Source organism: Bubalus kerabau, chromosome 11 (genome assembly GCF_029407905.1).
Source record: "Bubalus kerabau isolate K-KA32 ecotype Philippines breed swamp buffalo chromosome 11, PCC_UOA_SB_1v2, whole genome shotgun sequence".
Taxonomy (NCBI): domain Eukaryota; kingdom Metazoa; phylum Chordata; class Mammalia; order Artiodactyla; family Bovidae; genus Bubalus; species Bubalus kerabau.
The window spans coordinates 24562716-24581072 of record NC_073634.1 but is presented as its reverse complement, the minus strand read 5'-3'; the positions used below and the strand labels follow the sequence as shown (position 1 = coordinate 24581072).

At 35.9% G+C, this 18357-nt stretch overlaps 1 protein-coding gene across 7 annotated transcripts in view; it reads left to right on the top strand.

Moving 5' to 3' along the window:
- The window catches only part of MAP4K3 (mitogen-activated protein kinase kinase kinase kinase 3), a 185787-nt gene that overhangs the window by 126702 nt on the left and 40728 nt on the right, over positions 1-18357 (top strand). For 4 of the 7 annotated variants that reach the window (XR_008700194.1, XM_055539867.1, XM_055539873.1 and 1 more), the window contains 4 exons: positions 1944-1979; positions 3413-3471; positions 4754-4816; positions 15226-15284. Coding sequence is in view for 6 of the 7 variants with exons in the window: in XM_055539867.1 (XP_055395842.1) it covers positions 1944-1979; positions 3413-3471; positions 4754-4816; positions 15226-15284 (217 nt within the window). In the remaining variant the exon portion in view is untranslated. The remainder of the gene's footprint in view (positions 1-1943; positions 1980-3412; positions 3472-4753; positions 4817-15225; positions 15285-18357) is intronic. The other 3 variants (XM_055539869.1, XM_055539868.1, XM_055539871.1) reach the window with 3 other exon arrangements.

The window sequence follows — 18357 nt, the reverse complement described above, 5'->3', positions numbered from 1 at the left end:
TAAATTTATGGTTTGTAACTTGACATATGTTCAAGGAGATAGTAGCAGAAACAGAGATCAAGACCAATAGACAGTTACAGATAAGTAGGAATTTTCAACATTATTAAGAACATCATAAATAGCAGTGCAGCCTGGGGTGATTGTCCAGCAGTTATTTGAACAGAAGCTGGAAGGTCCTGTGGCAGAAACTGTCATAACTTTAGGGAAGTTGGAGAGAACAGAAGAGTGATGCCAATGTAAAGCGTGAAGAATGCATCTCCAGAGGGACTTTATGACTTTCTGGGAATGCATTCCCACAGAGTGTAAGGGTGTTGAATACCTGTGACAGTTGGGGTTCTGTCCTTGTTATGAAAGTTAGTCTTAAGACAGCATCACTTAAATCCATGCACCTTATCTTTGACAAAGGAGGCAAGAATATGCAATGGAGAAAAGACAATCTCTTTAACAAGTGGTGCTGGGAAAACTGGTCAACCACTTGTAAAAGACTGAAATTAGAACACTTTCTAACACCATACACAAAAATAAACTCAAAATGGATTAAAGATCTAACTGTAAAACCAGAAACTATAAAACTCCTAGAGGAAAATATAGGCAAAACACTCTCTGACATAAATCACAGCAGGATCCTCTATGACCCACCTCCCAGAGTAATGGAAATAAAAGCAAAAACAAACAAATGGGACCTAATTAAACTTAAAAGCTTTTGCACAACAAAGGAGACTGTAAGCAAGATGAAAAGACAGCCTTCAGAATGGGAAAAAATAATAGCAAACGAAGCAACTGACAAAGAATTAATCTCAAAAATATACAAGCAGCTCCTGCACCTCAATTCCAGAAAAATAAACAACCCAATCAAAAAATGGGCCAAAGAACTAAACAGAGATTTCTCCAAAGAAGACATACAGATGGCTAACAAACACATGAAAAGATGCTCAACATCACTCATTATCAGAGAAATGCAAATCAAAACCACGATGAGGTACCATCTCACGCCAGTCAGAATGGCTGCGATCCAAAGGTCTACAAGCAATAAATGCTGGAGAGGGTGTGGAGGAAAGGGAACCCTCTTACACTGTTGGTGGGAATGCAAACTAGTACAGCCACTATGGAGTACAGTGTGGAGATTCCTTAAAAAACTGGAAATAGAACTGCCATACGACCCAGCAATCCCACTGCTGGGCATACACACTGAGGAAACCAGAATTGAAAGAGACACGTGTACCCCAGTGTTCATCGCAGCACCGTTTATAATAGCCAGGACATGGAAGCAACCTGGATGTCCATAGGCAGATGAATGGATAAGAAAGCTGTGGTACATATACACAATGGACTATTACTCAGCTATTAAAAATAATGCATTTGAATGAGTTCTAATGAGGTGGATGAAACTGGAGCCTATTATACAGAGTGAAGTAAGTCAGAAAGAAAACACCAATACAGTATATTAACACATATATATGGAATTTAGAAAGATGGTAATGATGACCCTATATGCGAGACAGCAAAAGAGACACAGATGTTAAGAACAGACTTTTGGACTCTCTGAGAGAAGGTGAGGGTGGGATGATTTGAGAGAATAGCATTGAAACGTGTGTTGTCATATGTGAAATAGATCGCCAGTCCAGGTTCGATACATGAGACAGGGTGCTCAGGTCTGGTGCACTGGGATGACCCTGAGGGGATGGGGAGGGAGGTGGGAGAAGGGTTCAGGATGGGGAACACATGTACACCCACGGCTGATTCATGTCAATGTATGGCAAAAACCACCACAATATTGTAAATAGCCTCCAATTAAAATTAATTAATTAAAAAAAAAAAGAAAGGATCACTGTGCTCAGTAATTATGCGGTCCAATGAAAGCAGGCATTTCACATGTGACGATAACAAGGCAGATAATGCATGAAACTGTCCTCGTGTAACTTTATTATGCTGTTTGGTGACAGGTGTAGGTGAGAGTTGTTCAGTAGGCCTCTATCAAGGTGAGATACATATATATATGTATGTGTATATATATGTGTATGTATGTATATACATGTTTTAATATCTTACTAAAAACTATTTTGTAATCTTTGATTTGTGATCATATGTGAACAGGCATGAGGAACCCATTATTGAAGAGCCTGCTTATCTCCAAGAGCTAGAATTTGATATCTAGTTCATAAGAGCTATAAAGCATATACATACTTCACATACAACTGTGTATTCTGTAGGGCCGTTTCTCAACTTTCTTTACTTGTGCTTCCTATTGCTAAATATTCAAATCTCATGATCTCCTTTCATTGTTATTAACATTCACAGTAATCATACATACTAAGCTAAAATCAAAACAGTTACAAAATGAGTGTGCTTTGACATCTCACTCATTCCCCTGCCTTGATTGAGAATTGTTGTTTTGTCTGAAACTCAAGCTCTTACTAGTTGAGCTGTAATATCTGTGACTCTCTGTTTTGCTTCTTTTTCATGTTTTATATTTGTGCCCCTGCTTTTATCTCGGTGGTCTTGAATGCTGTACCAGGTTATAAAAGCAGATAATGACAATGAGATACAGAAATTAAAGATAAAGATAGTGAGTCATTCATTAAATTAGAATAGCAGGGGGAAAGGTGAATGTAGTATAGTCAGTTTATGTCGGCTATAATATTTAGGTTATACTTTCGCTGTAGAAGTGTGCTAGTTATTTATTGTTGTTTAACAAATTACCCCCAAAATGTAGCAACTTAAAGCAATAAACATTTATTATCTCAACATATTCAGGGATCCAGGACAGCTTGGCTGGGTGGTTCTAGCTCAGGGTCTGTCATGAAGCTACAATTAGAGTGTCATCAGGGGCTGCGGTTTCCCAAAGGCTTGACCAGGGTGGCACATTTGCTTCCAGGGTTACTCACATATTGTTAGCCCAGGACTTCAGTTCCTTGCAGTGTAGCCTCTCCATAGTGCTGCTCAACATGACTTCCTCCAGAGCCAAGTGATCCAGTAGAGAGAGCACCCAGGACAGAAGCCTTATCTCAGAAGCCACCCCAGGATGTAGGAAGGGACTACACAAGTTTATGAAGGTCAGGAGGCAGGACTTATCAGAGACCACCTTGCAGGCTGGTTTTCAGAAATACTCTGCCTGAATTGCTGTCTGTCTATAAAGTCCTAAGATTGTCTGTATTTAATGCTGGGTCACAATGAAGTAACAAGTTAGATCCTGACATAATTTTGCTAATCATCTTTGGGTTATTAGATTAAGCTTTAACAGCTTAAACTTTCTTAGGTTTCTTCCAGCTAACAGATTGTTTATTTAAATCTTTGGGTGTTAATCAGTCTATAGGAGATGATGGGATTAAATATGTTTTGCTATGGAGTAACTTTTTAAATTATTATTAAGAATGTTGAATCAGATCACAGCTTTACTTTTTATCTTTTTTAGTTGGCCAAGTAAAATTTGATCCACCCTTAAGGAAGGAGACAGAACCACATCATGAACTTGTAAGTAGTGTAATCTTGGAATCTTAACACTGAAAATAAATGTTTTAATTAGTCTTTCTGATTTGTTGGCACTGACTACAAAAGCTAGTTAGTAAAATTTTCTAAGCCTTTGGGGAAATAAAAAGGTAAGTAATTCTAAAATTCAAAATAAATAAATCTGTGTTGCTGAGATTAAATATTTTCAAAATTACTTTAGGAGAAACTTAGTTTGTACCATTCTCTGTTTAAATGTTTTTAATGATTTTTTTTTTCTTTTTTCATTTTTGCTTTGCAATTTTTGAGGGGCTTTTTGCAGATATATTTATTAGGATAAATGCCACAGTCTTAAACTAGAATTTTGGGCCAGTGATAGTATTAATACCTCTTCTCATTAAATTTATGGGCAACTTTTTAAGAGTGTCAGCCACTTTTCTAAACATCAAGGCAGAATCCAGTCTCCTTGGAGTAACTGAAATTCAGGAGAGACTAGGTGTACATAGCAGATTAAGTTTATCATTTATTTAAAGATTGCTAAAATATTCTTTTCATGATTCTTTTTTGTTAATTTTTTATATACTGCTTTCCAGATATATGATAAAATATTAAGTGCAATCTCAGAAGCAAAATGCTGTGCAAACATTTGAGATGTTAATAGTCTACAGAGGAATGAAAAATGAGACTTAAAAAACAAAATCAATCTTAATGAAATTACTTAACCAAAATTCCAGATTGTATGTTTCATTTTTTTTTTCCCTTTCCTGCTTAATAATGAGAAGAAAGTAACTTAATGAACGTTCAGAACTGAAGTGGGAACTTTCTTCTTAAATTTAATGCTTATTTTAATCCACCTGACTAATGGCATACAAAGAGAGTCTTTAGCTTTTAATCTAAAGAGTTGCTCTCAGTATACCAGCATGGAAGAAAAATTCTTAACATGTTAAGAATGTTAAAAGAAAAATTCTTAACATGATCATGTTATAGTACTTCAGCCTGGCCTTTATGGAGAGGATGGAGAAGGTAAATCATGATGTTTCTAAATGCCAGTTGTTATTTTCTGCTTCTCTTTTTAAGTTAGCATTGCATGTATTTGAGTTCTGTACTAATTTAGTAACTGCATTATATAGCAAAGTTGTTGCACTGCTGCTCTTTGAGAAGCTGCTTCATTGGATTTGACTTTGCATTTACCTTAATAAAATGATGTTAGCAGGACTGACTGACTTCCCTTGTGAAAGTCTCCCTTTGTGAATTTGTGGCTTTTAGTCTGAGTGTAAATAACTTGGGTTTTTTGGTCTCTGCTGAACAGCCCGACAGTGATGGTTTTTTGGACAGTTCAGAAGAAGTATACTACACTGCAAGATCTAACCTGGTATTTCTCATCTTCTGATTTTCTTTGTCAGCATTGTTTTAGTCTTAACTGTTTTTAGGTTTTTTTTAAATCAACCATTTTGTTCAGTTTTAATGAATCAGTTTAAGCATTGTTTTATAAATTCCTACCAGTAAGCAACCTACCATATATTAAGGATTATAGCAATTTTTTCTACAAGGTAAACGTATTTACTCAAAGATACTATAATGTTACAGTAAAAATCAAATTTTTTTATTTGTTATAAAAACATTTTTTTCTCACTCAGATATAAATTTTTTCTTTAGATATTGCATTTCCCTATAAACATGCCCAGTGTGAATAATGTGACTTGTTTTAGTGAACTAGAAACCATCCATGTATATACATATCCATATATTACAAAAATAAAATATATATAATTTTAAAAAATAAATTACCCTTAATTAACAACGAAATCCATCTCAGATGAAATTTTAACTTTGTAATATTATGTAATATCCAGTTTTCTCAGGCTAGAATTTGGGTTATAAGGACTCCCTGAAGTTTTAAATATTATCTTACCATTAGGTAAGAAAAGATGAGAAATTAACCCTAGCAAATATTAAATAAATAGTACTTTTAACAGTTGTTATTAAGTAGTTTTTTCAAGTTTTGTAGCCGACCAGGGCCCCAAGTTGCCTCAGCATTTACTTCTTGATCTACTTTTCTGCCTTTTCAATTGAATTTTCCTTCTCTTTTCTTCCTCTCATACCTGTTTTAGTTCTGGTTAGTTTAAATGATTCTTTATAAAAATTTCTAAATCTATGCCAAATAACATTTGTAGAACATAAAAGAGACTTAAGATACAGTTTCCCTTTTAGGAAAGTTGCTGTCTTGATAGGCAGAAAATACTTGTATATGTAAACTCTTAGCCTTGCAACAGAATGTACAGTGCCCTGCCAGAGTTTCTTCTGGTGGTGACTGTTGAGGAGAGTCTAACATATAATAGGTACTATGGAAATCAAAGGACAAAAGCTTTGGGGTTCATGTGATTCATCTGGTTTGTGGGAGGAACTGAAAGTCTGATTTCAGTATTGTGTAGGAATCATTCTATGTTTTTCAGGAAGAAAATGAACAAATGACTCCTATGTTTCGTGGGAATTAATGTGGGAACAGTCATTGACACAGTTTTGAGAGATGGCAGATAAAGAGCTGAAATTATGGAGTGGTTATACTACTACTAATTATGAGATTCGCTCAGAAAAGGAAGGTTCATGTCATCAAAGAGGAAATGATAGGTGAAACTGTGGGATTGCATGTGTTCCCCAGTTAGGTCTGAAGAAAGAAAGCGCAGAAGACTAGTTACCACAGCGGTGCTGCCTGTTCTGCGGTCAGAGGCAGAGCCAGCTCTGGAGGCAGGGAAGCAGCAGCTGAAACGCTGGAAACTGGAACTGACGTCGCTCAGTCGCGTCCGACTCTGCGACCCCATGGACTGCAGCCCACCAGGCTCCTCAGTCCATGGGATTTTCCAGGCAAGAGTACTGGAGTGGGCTGCCATTGCCTTCTCCAGGGGATCTTCCCACCTGGAAGAGTCAGTAAATGGCCCAGAGAGGCCGGAAGACATGAGGCCAGAATTAATCATCTGAGGGGACAGGTGAGATGGAATGTCTGAAGACAACACTGCCAGTGATTTGTGGATAGAAAATGTCTTCAAAATTAGGCATATGTAGGCTAGAATGACAGTTAGTGAAATTTGTTGTGGAAATAACAGACCATAGACTTAAAAGCTTAAAATGACTATTTTATATTCTCCAGGAAAAAAAAAAAAAACAACAAAACGAGAAACCATTTTAGAGTTGCAGTCTTTTTCTCTACCCTGTCTGTAACGCACCTAGTCACTTGAGTGAGTTATCATGGCTCTGTTCCCTGGAACTACCTCCCACACCCCTTATGTTATGATAGTGGGGGCAGTTGACAAGGGGGGCTTGTGACAGAGAAGAGCTCTAGAGCCGTTCAACTTATGGGTAGTTCTGGAAGAAGAGGAATGAATGAAGTATTTGTCAGATCCTACCATTTATAAAATCAACCTTAAAAAATCCACTTTGATTGATAACACTCCCATTCCCCCATCCCTAGCCCCTGGCAGTTGCCATTCTATTTTCTATGTCTTTGAGATTTTCTGTACTCTATGTAAGTGTATTCTGTATTCCATGTAAGTGGAATCATGCATTATGTGTCCTTTTGTTACAAATAATATAAGTGAAGTGACTGGCTCACTTCACTTGGCATAATGTCGTAACATCTTCAAGATTTATCTCTGTTGTAGCATGTGTCTTAAGTCTGAATAATATTTCATTGTATGTATAGCCGCATGTTGTTTATCCATTAATCCGTCAGTGGACTCTATTGTAAATAATGCTGCTGTGAACCTGGATATACAAAAATGTGTCAAGTTTCTGCTTTTAGTTCTTTTGGGCATATAACTGGAAGGGTGATTGCTGGATCATGTGTTAATTCTATGCTTGATTTTGGGGGGATTACCATACTGTTTCTATAGCAGCTGCATCGTTTTACCGTCCCACCAGCGGTGCACAAGGCTTCCAATTTTCTCCACATCCTCAATGCTTGTTATCTTCTGAGTGTATGTTTGTTTTATTGAAGTATAGTTGATTTATAGTATTTCATTAGTTTCTGGTGTGTCGCATAGTGATTCAGGTTTTTTGTAAAGATTATATTCCATTATAGGTTGTTATAAGATATCAGGTATAATTCCCTGTGTTATACAGCAAATCCTTTTTGCTTGTCTATTTTTATATTTAGTAGTTTGTATCAGTTAATCCCGTACTTCTATTTTTCTCTCCTCCTTCTCTCTCCCTTTTGTTAACTATAAGTTTATTTTCTGTGTCTGTGGGTCTGTTTTTGTTTTGTAAATAGATTAATTTGTATTATTTTTTAGATTCTGCATAGACTAGGCATCATATTCTATAGGCCAGTCCACATTGATGCAAATGGCAGTATTTCATTTTTTATCACTGAGCATTATTTCATCATGTGTATGTACCACATCTTTTGTTGACGGGCACTTGGGTTGCTTCCACGTCTTGACGTTGTAAATAGTGCGGCTGAGAACTTTGAGGTACATGTGTCCTTTCACATCAGTGTTTCTGTTTTTTGGTGTGAAGTATCCATAATTATTCCAGTCTCCTGCTTTCATAGTTCTTAGCACTGTGAACAGGATTTCAACTCTTAACAAATACCTATTGCTAGCCACTAAAAACCTGATGGACCCAACACGTCTGGCTGTTATCTTAGTAGAGTGTTGGCACCAAGATGACGGCCCTAAATCTTTTGCAGCTGAAAAGAAGCATTTATCCTCTTAAAGACCTCACCACCTTACTTGTCATCAGTGATTTCTGGTTGCAAGTATTTTCATCTTATGGTTTTTGTAAATGAATTCAGAATATTACTATACCTCAATTTTCATTACTATAATAGAGGTTTTTTTAATCAGGCAATCTTAATATGTGACATATATATGAAATATATGAAACGAAAAGAAGAAAGCTTGATTTTATTTATTTTTTTTTTTAGGCTTTTCTCTTTTTTTAATTGGAGTTGAATTGCTTTACAATGTGGTGTTAATTTATGCTATATAAAGAAGTGAATCAGCTATACATATACATACATCCCCTCCCTCTAGGCTTTTCTTTTGATCCTTTGGTTCACCTTAGGCAGCAGAAAAATTAGTAATTTGATAACCTTGGACAGGACGATCATGGACACTTACCTCCACACCAAACTCCCCTTTAGTAGGACTGCTGTCCACTTAAAAGGACCTAGTGGCAAGGAAATTGCCAGAGCTTAAACAGGTCAACAGAACCGGCAGTGATCTTTGCAGACTTTGCATGTTACACCCTGTGACTGTCCCTGTGTGCCCTGAACAAAGTCAACTACAGCAAAAAGCAGAATTTCAGAAATTCCTAGCTTAGGGCTGTCTAATTAAAAAATGGTGCAAGATAAAGTTTCCCAGGAGCACAGACATCCGAGGAGGAAATTAGTTTCTTCTTTTACTTCACATGGGATCTTCAGCAAGGAAGAAAGCTTGATTTTAGCATTGTTAGAAAAAAAAAAAAAAAGTCTTTCAATTTTGAAAGATTTCTGAGTTAAAAAAGCAAAGTAAAAAACTCAGCAAAATTCGATAATAGTAAGAGTTTTGCCCATGACCATATAAATGAATATATCCCATCTACAAGATGCTGTCTTTATGTTAAAAGAATATATTACACATCTGTTCAGCTACTGCTTATTTTCCTAGTTGTACTAGGCATTTTAGCCCATGTACCAGTGAAAAATATATTGAAAGGTAATTACAGTTGACCCTTGAACAACAAAGGGATTGGGGACACCAGCAGTCAAAAGTCCGAGTATAACTGTAAAGTTGGGCATCCTGTGCATCTGTTTTCAGGTTCAGCCAACAGCATATCATGTGGTAGTGTAGTATGTACTTACTGAAGAAAAGCCAACATATTAAGTGGATGCATCCAGGTGGCGCTAGTGGTAAAGAACCTGCCTGCCAGTGCAGGAGATGTAAGAGACTAGATCTGATAGACAGAGTGCCTGATGAACTATGGACGGAGGTTCGTGACATTGTACAGGAGACAGGGATCAAGACCATCCCCAAGAAGAAGAAATGCAAAAAGCAAAATGGCTGTCTGAGAAGGCCTTACAAATAGCCGTGAAAAGAAGAGAAGCAAAAAGCAAAGGAGAAAAGGAAAGATACACCCATTTGAATGCAGAGTGCCAAAGAATAGCAAGGAGAGATAAGAAAGCCTTCCTTAATGATCAGTGCAAAGAAATAGAGGAAGACAATAAAATAGGAAAGACTAGAGATGTCTTCAAGAAAATTAGGGATACCAAGGGAACATTTCATGCAAAGATGGGCTCGATATAGGACATAAATGGTATGGACCTAACAGAAGCAGAAGATATTAAGAGAGGTGGCAAGAATACACAGAAGAACTGTACAAAAAAGATCTTCACGACCCAGGTAATCATGATGGTGTGATCACTCACCTAGAGCCAGACATCCTGGAATGTGAAGTCAAGTGGGTCTTAGAAAGCATCACTATGAACAAAGCTAGTGGAGGTGATGGAATTCCAGTTGAGCTATTTCAAATCCTGAAAGATGATGCTGTGAAAGTGCTGCACTCACTGCCAGCAAATTTTGAAAACTCAGCAGTGGCAAAGGACTGGAAAAGGATTGCATTCCAATCCCAAAGAAAGGCAGTGCCAAAGAATGCTCAAACTACCCACACAATCATACTCATCTCACATGCTAGTAAAGTAATGCTCAAAATTCTCCAAGCCAGGCTTCAACAGTACGTAACCGTGAACTTCCAGATATTCAAGCTGGTTTTAGAAAAGGCAGAGGAACCAGAGATCAAATTACCAACATCCGCTGGATCATCGAAAAAGCGTGAGAGATCCAGAAAAACATCTGTTTCTGCTTTATTGACTATGCCAAAAGCTTTGACTGTGTGGATCACAATGAACTGTGGAAAATTCTGAAAGAGATGGGAATACCAGACCACCTGACCTCCCTCTTGAGAAATCTGTATGCAGGTCAGGAAGCAACAGTTAGAACTGGACGTGGAAAAACAGACTGTTCCAAATAGGGAAAGAAGTACATCAAGGCTGTATATTGTCACCCTGCTTATTTAACTTATATGCAGAGTACATCATGAGAAACACTGGGCTGGAGGAAGCACAAGCTGGAATCAAGATTGCCGGGAGAATTATCAATAACCTCAGATATGCAGATGACACCACCCTTATGGCAGAACGTGAAGAGGAACTCAAAAGCCTCTTGATGAAAGTGAAAGAGGAGAGTGATCAAGTTGGCTTAAAACTCAACATTCAGAAAACTAAGATCATGACATCTGGTCCATCACTTCAGGGCAAATAGATGGGGAAACAGTGGCTGACTTTATTTTGGGGGGCTCCAAAATCACTGCAGATGGTGAATGCAGCCATGAAATTAAAAGACGCTTAATCCTTGGAAGGAAAGTTATAACCAACCTAGACAGCATATTAAAAAGCAGAAGCATTACTTTTCCAACAAAGGTTCGTTTAGTCAAGGCTATGGTTTTTCCAGTAGTCATGTATGGATGTGAGAGTTGAACTATAAAGAAAGCTGAGTGCTGAAGCATTGATGCTTTTGAACAGTGGTGTTGGAGAAGACTCTTGAGAGTCCCTTGGACTGCAAGGACATCCAACCAGTCCATCCTAAAGGAGACCAGTCCTGGGTGTTAATTGGAAGGACTGATGTTGAAGCTGCAACTCCAATACTTTGGCCTCCTGATGCGAAGAGCTGACTCATTGGAAAAGACTCTGATGCTGGGAGGGATTGGGGGCAGGAGGAGAAGGGGACGACAGAGGATGAGATGGTTTGATGGCATCACTGACTCAATGGACATGAGTTTGGGTAAACTCCACGAGTTGGTGATGGACAGGGAGGCCTGGTGTGCTGTGGTTCATGGGGTCACAAAGAGTCGGACACGACTGAGTGACTGAGCTGAACTGAACTGAAGAGACACACGTTTGACGCCTGGCTCTGGAAGATACCCTGGAGAAGGGCATGGCAACCCACTCCAGTATTCTTGCCTGGAGAACCCCATGGACAAAGGAGCCTGGCAGGCTACAGTCGATAGAGTCACACAGAGTTGTACACGACTGGAGCAACTGAGTACGCATGCATACACTTAAAACCGATTGTTGTTCAAGGGTCAGCTGTCTATGTAGAACACTATGTTAATTGCTATGGAGGAACATCAGCAGTAACATAATCATTGCTCTGAAGAACATGGGTCTCCTGCATTGCAGGTGGATTCTTTACCACTGAGCTATAAGATTACCCCAGAATTAAGTCAAATTGAATAAAATCTATAAATAAATTTACTATGGAAAAGAAACAGATCAGCTTTGTTCATTTTAAATCTGTTAAACTATTACTATAAAGTTATGTTGTGTGGTCACATTTCTTACCTTTTGTATATGAAGACAGTTCTAGGGAGGACTCGTTTTATAATTGCATGATGATAGGACATTTGCTGGAAAATATACCTAACCTGTTTCAAATATACTTCAACAAAATTAAAAAGAGAAAATAATAACCTACTGATATTCATTCCATATTTATTCAGTTTGCATCCTTTCTTCTGCTTTTATTAATCAGTGTTCCAACCCTACTTGCTTTTCTTTTTAAGAAACAAGAATTATCTAGGGTTCAGTCCCTTTTACATATGTAAATTGTCTACCACATTAAAAAATATTTCCTAACACTTTACTCATGCACCATATTGTCTCATTTTTTTGATGAGGAAAAAAATTATATTTTCTGTTTTCTTGGTTAGAATATATTGCTAAAGTATTTCTTTTCTGTTTTTGTAGCTAACTGTAATAATTCTTTAGACTTCCTGCTGTTTCCTCATCAGTTATAGATAGACTTTGTAATCTCCAGCTAAGTTTAAAAAAAAAAACAATAATAATATTTTCTTGGTGATATATTCTCCTTTTCCAGTGTTCCACATCACATCCTCTGTTTATTTTCAGCTCTTGCAAGGCCCTTGTTTTCTTAGAGCCTTTATCCTAGTTCAGAAGTTTTCCCCTATTCATTAAAACACTAAGGACTTTCTAACCCCAAAAGATATTTTAATTGGGCCTAGGTTGACAATCTTAAATTTTTTGCTGAATGTTCAGTTTGAATCTGTTCTGGGCTATTGCATGTTTTCAATCTATGTTGGTTGGCTTCTTTGTTAAACACTGTCATTCATTAATAAGTTGATGACTGATTTATGCTACTGAATTTTTTATGTCTATCCAGACATGTTCCAATATATTCTTATTTAGCTTATAAAGAATGGACTTACTTTATTGTCACTTTATAGGGTTAATTTGAGTGTTTTGCCAAAAGTTTTGGTAGCATTTTTCTATTCAGAATAGCTTCCAGGTCCCGTTGGAAGGCTTTTTAGATCAGTCTTTCTTAGACTGCCCTAAAGATACGTGAATGACTGCTAACTTTACCCAAGCTTCACTTTTCTTTCTTTCTTTTTTATTTCTTCTCATTTTTCTTATCTGATTTGCTATCTGAATTCCTGCCATTTAATAAGTGCTTGGTAAATAATAGTTGAATTAAATTAACTGCTTATTAGAAGAACTTAGTGTAGTCCTTTTACTTGATGACATGCCCAGCACATTTTTCCCCCACTTTGGATGCTAAAATATAACTTGATTTACAGAGAAGGAATTACTAAAGAATGAAACCCTTTCAGTTTTAGCTTTCCTAGTAGGGCTTAATACATGGCACATTTAATCATCAGACTTGGATCTATCAACAGATTCTCCCCAGCCTGAGTGTTATTCTGTATGTGAACTTAGGCTCCATTTTCTATTAAAATATTTCATTAGTTATTTTAAATTCTTCTCTTACCTTTCTAAATATCTCAGCTGATTTTTTATAAGTTATTATCATCGACCTTATAATTGTCATATAGCAGATGAGCTAGCTATTCTTAGGACCTGTCTATATTCATATAACACAAGCCATGGCCACTAGGCACAAATGTGTGCTTTCAAAAGCTGTCATTTGATTAAAGGCTTAAGAGATTATACTGGCTAAAGAGATTGCTGGGCTGGCTTTTAGAAGGGCCCAATTACGTGTAGCTAAAGAAAATAAAGTTGAATTCAATAAGGTATGCATTGATATTAGTATTTTTCTCTTCTAAATACCAAAGCTTAAAAGTTCCTGTGTAACATGACCACTTAAATAGTACAGCATAATAACTGTGTAGTGGTCTACTGATAGTAGTGATCTCATCATATTAAAATACATCATTACAAATTAAAGAGAACAAGTATCCTTTTTCATTAGGATTTTATGTGATACCAGTGTGACAGTTCACTAATCTTTTTAGTTTATGATAAATTATCTTTTCTGTCACTGGTAAGTACATATGTTATGCATGGAAGAACACAGTTATTGAAGAAGACAAAATTTGAGCCTTGTCTAAACCAGGCTTTTGACTTTTATTTTCATCAGATATTTTTTTGGACAGGTCTTAGAGTATTTAAATGTTAAAATGCTTTTCACTTAAATGTGATGTATTGCTTAGAAGTCTCATATTTCCCAGCTTAATATTTATGTGATCTATGTATATCTTAACAAGGCTGAATATTATTTATTAACAGGAAAATAAACAAATGGCATTTGAACAAACATTTATTTAGGGCCTAATTACTGTGTGCCAGGTACTATGCTAGACCCTAGGCTATAGGGAAAAAAGATGGATTTAACAATTTTCCTATGTTTGAGGAGCTTACAGCCTGGCTATTATTTTTATAGACTTATAAATAAGTTAATGAAAAGCCAGTGTAAATGCTAAAGGAGACATATGTGTTAAATACTGTGGAGTCATGGAGAAGGTCACACCTATCTTCCTGGACAGTCTTGGAAGGCTGCTCCAAGAAGATAACTTTTGCATTAAGTCCTCATTGTGCATCTGGCAATATCTTGTAAAATTAGAAAGCACTTTGAGTACACTGATGTATTCTAATGAAAATAACATTCGTTTAAAATGTTAAATATTCCCCCCTTAATCATTAAAACGGTGCTTGAAATACCCTGGGAGAAAATGAAACTTTGTACTTTCCATAGTTGTCGGAAGGCACGTTTTCCTCAAGAAGGCATTTGAATCGAGCATACTTATTATTATTTCCCTTATATTTCAGCTCTTAGCTCTACAACTTGCAGTGTTCAGTGGAAGTGTTTAAATAGTTGACCTACCTTAATAATAATCATGTGAAGCTTTGCTATGTAACTCTACAAAAGTATTAAAAGTCCTTAAGTGCAGTTTATAATCTTGTGCAAGTTCACATGTATAATTTACTTTAAAAAAGCACCTTATTTTTTAATCTTTAAAAAATTATTACCTGTTGAGGCAGTAGTAGAAATATGTGAATGTGTGTATATACATAATGAATCCAGATCTTATTTACAAAGTCAAACCAAGATTTTTGTTGCTTGTTCTCTTTTGTAATCATTTCTGCTTCTTTATAGCTTGAGCATAAATACCTTATTTAAGTTTTTTTCTTTCCAAAAACTTTTTTTTACAAATGTTAATTATAGTAGCAGTGACCATAAATGAAACTTGCATATATTATTCAAACTAGTTGCCAGAATATTTTTGGCAACTTAAATCATAAAATGTATACAGCAAGACTACAAACTTCTGAAATCTTTTATTGTTGGAAGTCCTACCGTGCCTCCTTTAAGAACATATAGCAATACAGATTTATTTGAAGTCTGAGGTTTCTCTTTTTAAAAAATATTTATTATAGTATCATGATTTGTGATATACAACCGTTTTGCTAAATATTTTATTTTGTACCATTAGGATCTACAACTAGAATATGGACAAGGACACCAAAGTAGTTACTTTTTAGGTGCAAACAAGTAAGTAAAATCCTTTTAAAATTATATTTAAATTTAAGAATAATTAAGTTGCCTTTAAATATGTTATTAATTTTATTTTAAATATTTACAGTAGTAAATTATACTAGTCTGGTAGATTATATTTTATAATATGTTTTAAACTTTTTTTATTACTGCCTTGCCAATCATCTACTCAATAATTGTCATAATGGGGACAATCACATTAAATTTTTTATGTCAAGCTACTTTGTAGACCTTACCTGTTAGGGAAAGCTAAGTACATTCCAACTGAAGAGAAATATATGTTTCAGCAATGTATTGCTTTTATTTGCAGAGTTGACATGTTTATTCCTTACAAAACTTGTTCCAGTGCATCTTTCAGATGTGTTGGCCTGTGAAAACAGATGGAAATAGTCACACTGTTTAGAAATCTCTGTCTTAACTTTCTTTTAAGAAAATAAATAGTTAAAATGAGTCTCAAGTTTTTGAAGTTATCGTATATTTTATGCAAGAAGTAAATCCAACAGTTAATTCAAAGTCAGCTCTATACCAGGCCCTGTGTATCTGGTGCAGCCCCGCAGTGAAGCGGCACCTAGCTTACAGGGTGACAATCTAAGATGTTCATAGGCCTGAATTAGCATGTTACCCGGCCAGGGTCTGCTGTTTCTCAGAGTCTCATTTCCTGAGTTCATGGATGAATTATCATTATAAAAGCTAATTTATAGGGAAATATTTTAAACTGACAAAATCTCCCAGCTATGTGGCTATTATTTCAATAATCAGAACTACTTAAAATTTCAAAATAACATTTTCAGTGAAATTAGAGGGTTGAGACATATTTTAAGTTCAGCAGGTGACTAAAAGACAGGCAACTCAGATTCTCAGATTTAGAGATAGTAATGCAAAATCTTGTCCCTTTTTTTATAAACTCAATGTTTAATTTAAATATTCTTTTTTTAATTCAGAGAAGGCTTTGAATGACAAGCTAGAGAAATGCATTAGTTATGATTTAGCTCAAGATTTTGTTTTTTGTTTTAAACCTTATGTTTCCTAAAATTTAAAATAAGTCTAAAATTTCCCTGCTAGGAAAATGAAGTTTGTCAAAATTAATAGCAATGTGTTATTTTATAGTTTGTCCTGATTTATTGATGGGCAACAAAGGAAAGTCTGTCTCATAATGGGTTAGCAAATAAAAAATTCTGATGTGTTTCTGTGTGTTATTTTTGTCTTAATTTCAGGTCCCTAGTTTTAAGAATCTTGTTAACAAATTTTGATGTATTTTTATCAGATTGGATAATTTGGAAGAATATTTCATTTACCTTTTTTAGTTTATTTAAAATATATTTTTATATTATATACTTGCAAAAATACCCCCAAAATAGCCTGTCACTAAGTGCGTTTCCAGATTCGTTGGTTCTCATTTGTCTGGTTGTGAGTTTTTTTTTTTGATTGTTAAACATTTTCATATTATATAGTTTACTTTGGCTAGGTAAAATGTTAATAATTTGCCCAACCTTCATTTTTTGATTAATTGGATCCCTGCTTAAGGAACTGTATTCTATATAACGAATCACTGGCAAGGTAGGTTGGCCAATATATACATACATGTGACATGAGCATGGATGTAGCACTTCTCTTATTGTACCGATATGTCTGCTTTATTCTTGTGACGAGGCAGTGTTTTAAAACTCTCAGGATTTTCTGCTTTCTCCATAGGTGATCAGGCAGACAGATTTCCATTTATGGGTTTCTACCTATTCCAGACCACATAGGAAATGTCTAAGAGAGTTTTTTTTTAAAAATAGAGTACATACGTATTTTGACTTAGTTGTTTTCTTTTGAATTCTGTTATTATTGGGGTCAACTTTTCTATTAAAAACTAACAAGGTATTATTTTTTAAAGAAAAATTATTTCTGATTTCTATTAATATAGAGCCAAAGTTCTAAAAATAAATTCTCTTCTAAAGACTTAAATAACAGTGAAAAGAAATTCCTGGCATAATTAAGTATAGCAGTGCACACGTGTGTGCTAAGTCACTTTAGTCGTGTCCGACTCTGCGACCCTATGGACTGCAGCCTGCCAGGCTCCTCTATCCATGGAATTCTCCTGGCAAGAATACTGGAGTGGGTTGCCGTGCCCCTCCAAGGGATCTTCCCGACTCAGGGATCGAACCCACATCTCTTACACCTCCTGCATTGGCAGGTGGGTTCTTTCACCACTAGCACCACCTTGGAGTGTAGCAGTAATAAATGCCAGATCAGAGTCAGAACTCTTTCTTGCTATAACTGTGTAACTTTGAGAAATTTACTTCAGTTTTCTCTAATGAATGGGGATTATAATAGTACCTACCTCATAGTACGAGAAGGCAATGGCACCCCACTCCAGCACTCTTGCCTGGCAAATCCCATGGACGGAGGAGCCTGGTAGGCTGCAGTCCATGGGGTCGCTAAGAGTCGGACACGACTGAGCGACCTCACTTTCACTTTTCACTTTCATGCATTGGAGAGGGAAATGGCAACCCACTCCAGTGTTCTTGCCTGGAGAATCCCGGGGATGGGGAGCCTGGTGGGCTGCCGTCTATGGGGTCGCACAGAGTTGGAAACAACTGAAGTGACTTAGCAGCATAGTATGTTAAGGATGAAATGGAATAATCATTGCAAAACATTTAGCACCTTTTTAGTAAAAACACATTAGTTGCCCTTATTTATGGTATTTACTCAGTAAATGTTGATTGTAAGAGTAAATTTGGCAAAACTAATACAATTATGTAAAGTTTAAAAATAAAATAAAATTAAATAATAAATAAATAAATAAATCCACCAAAAAATATATATATATATATTCTTTTGAAGGGTATATGATCAAAAACTTTAAAGGTAACTGCCCTTCAATAACATGCATTGATTTTTCCTGCCCACTAAAAGCAGAATTAAAGATCTATGACTAATTTCTGTAGCAAAATCCCTTATTTTAAATAATGGACCAAAACAAATAACAAATACAAATATCCCTTTCTTAAATGATCATTTGATTAAAAATAATTTGTGCTTGAGTTTTATGTTTCAATAAAATAGAAAGGTTGTTATTGGAAAA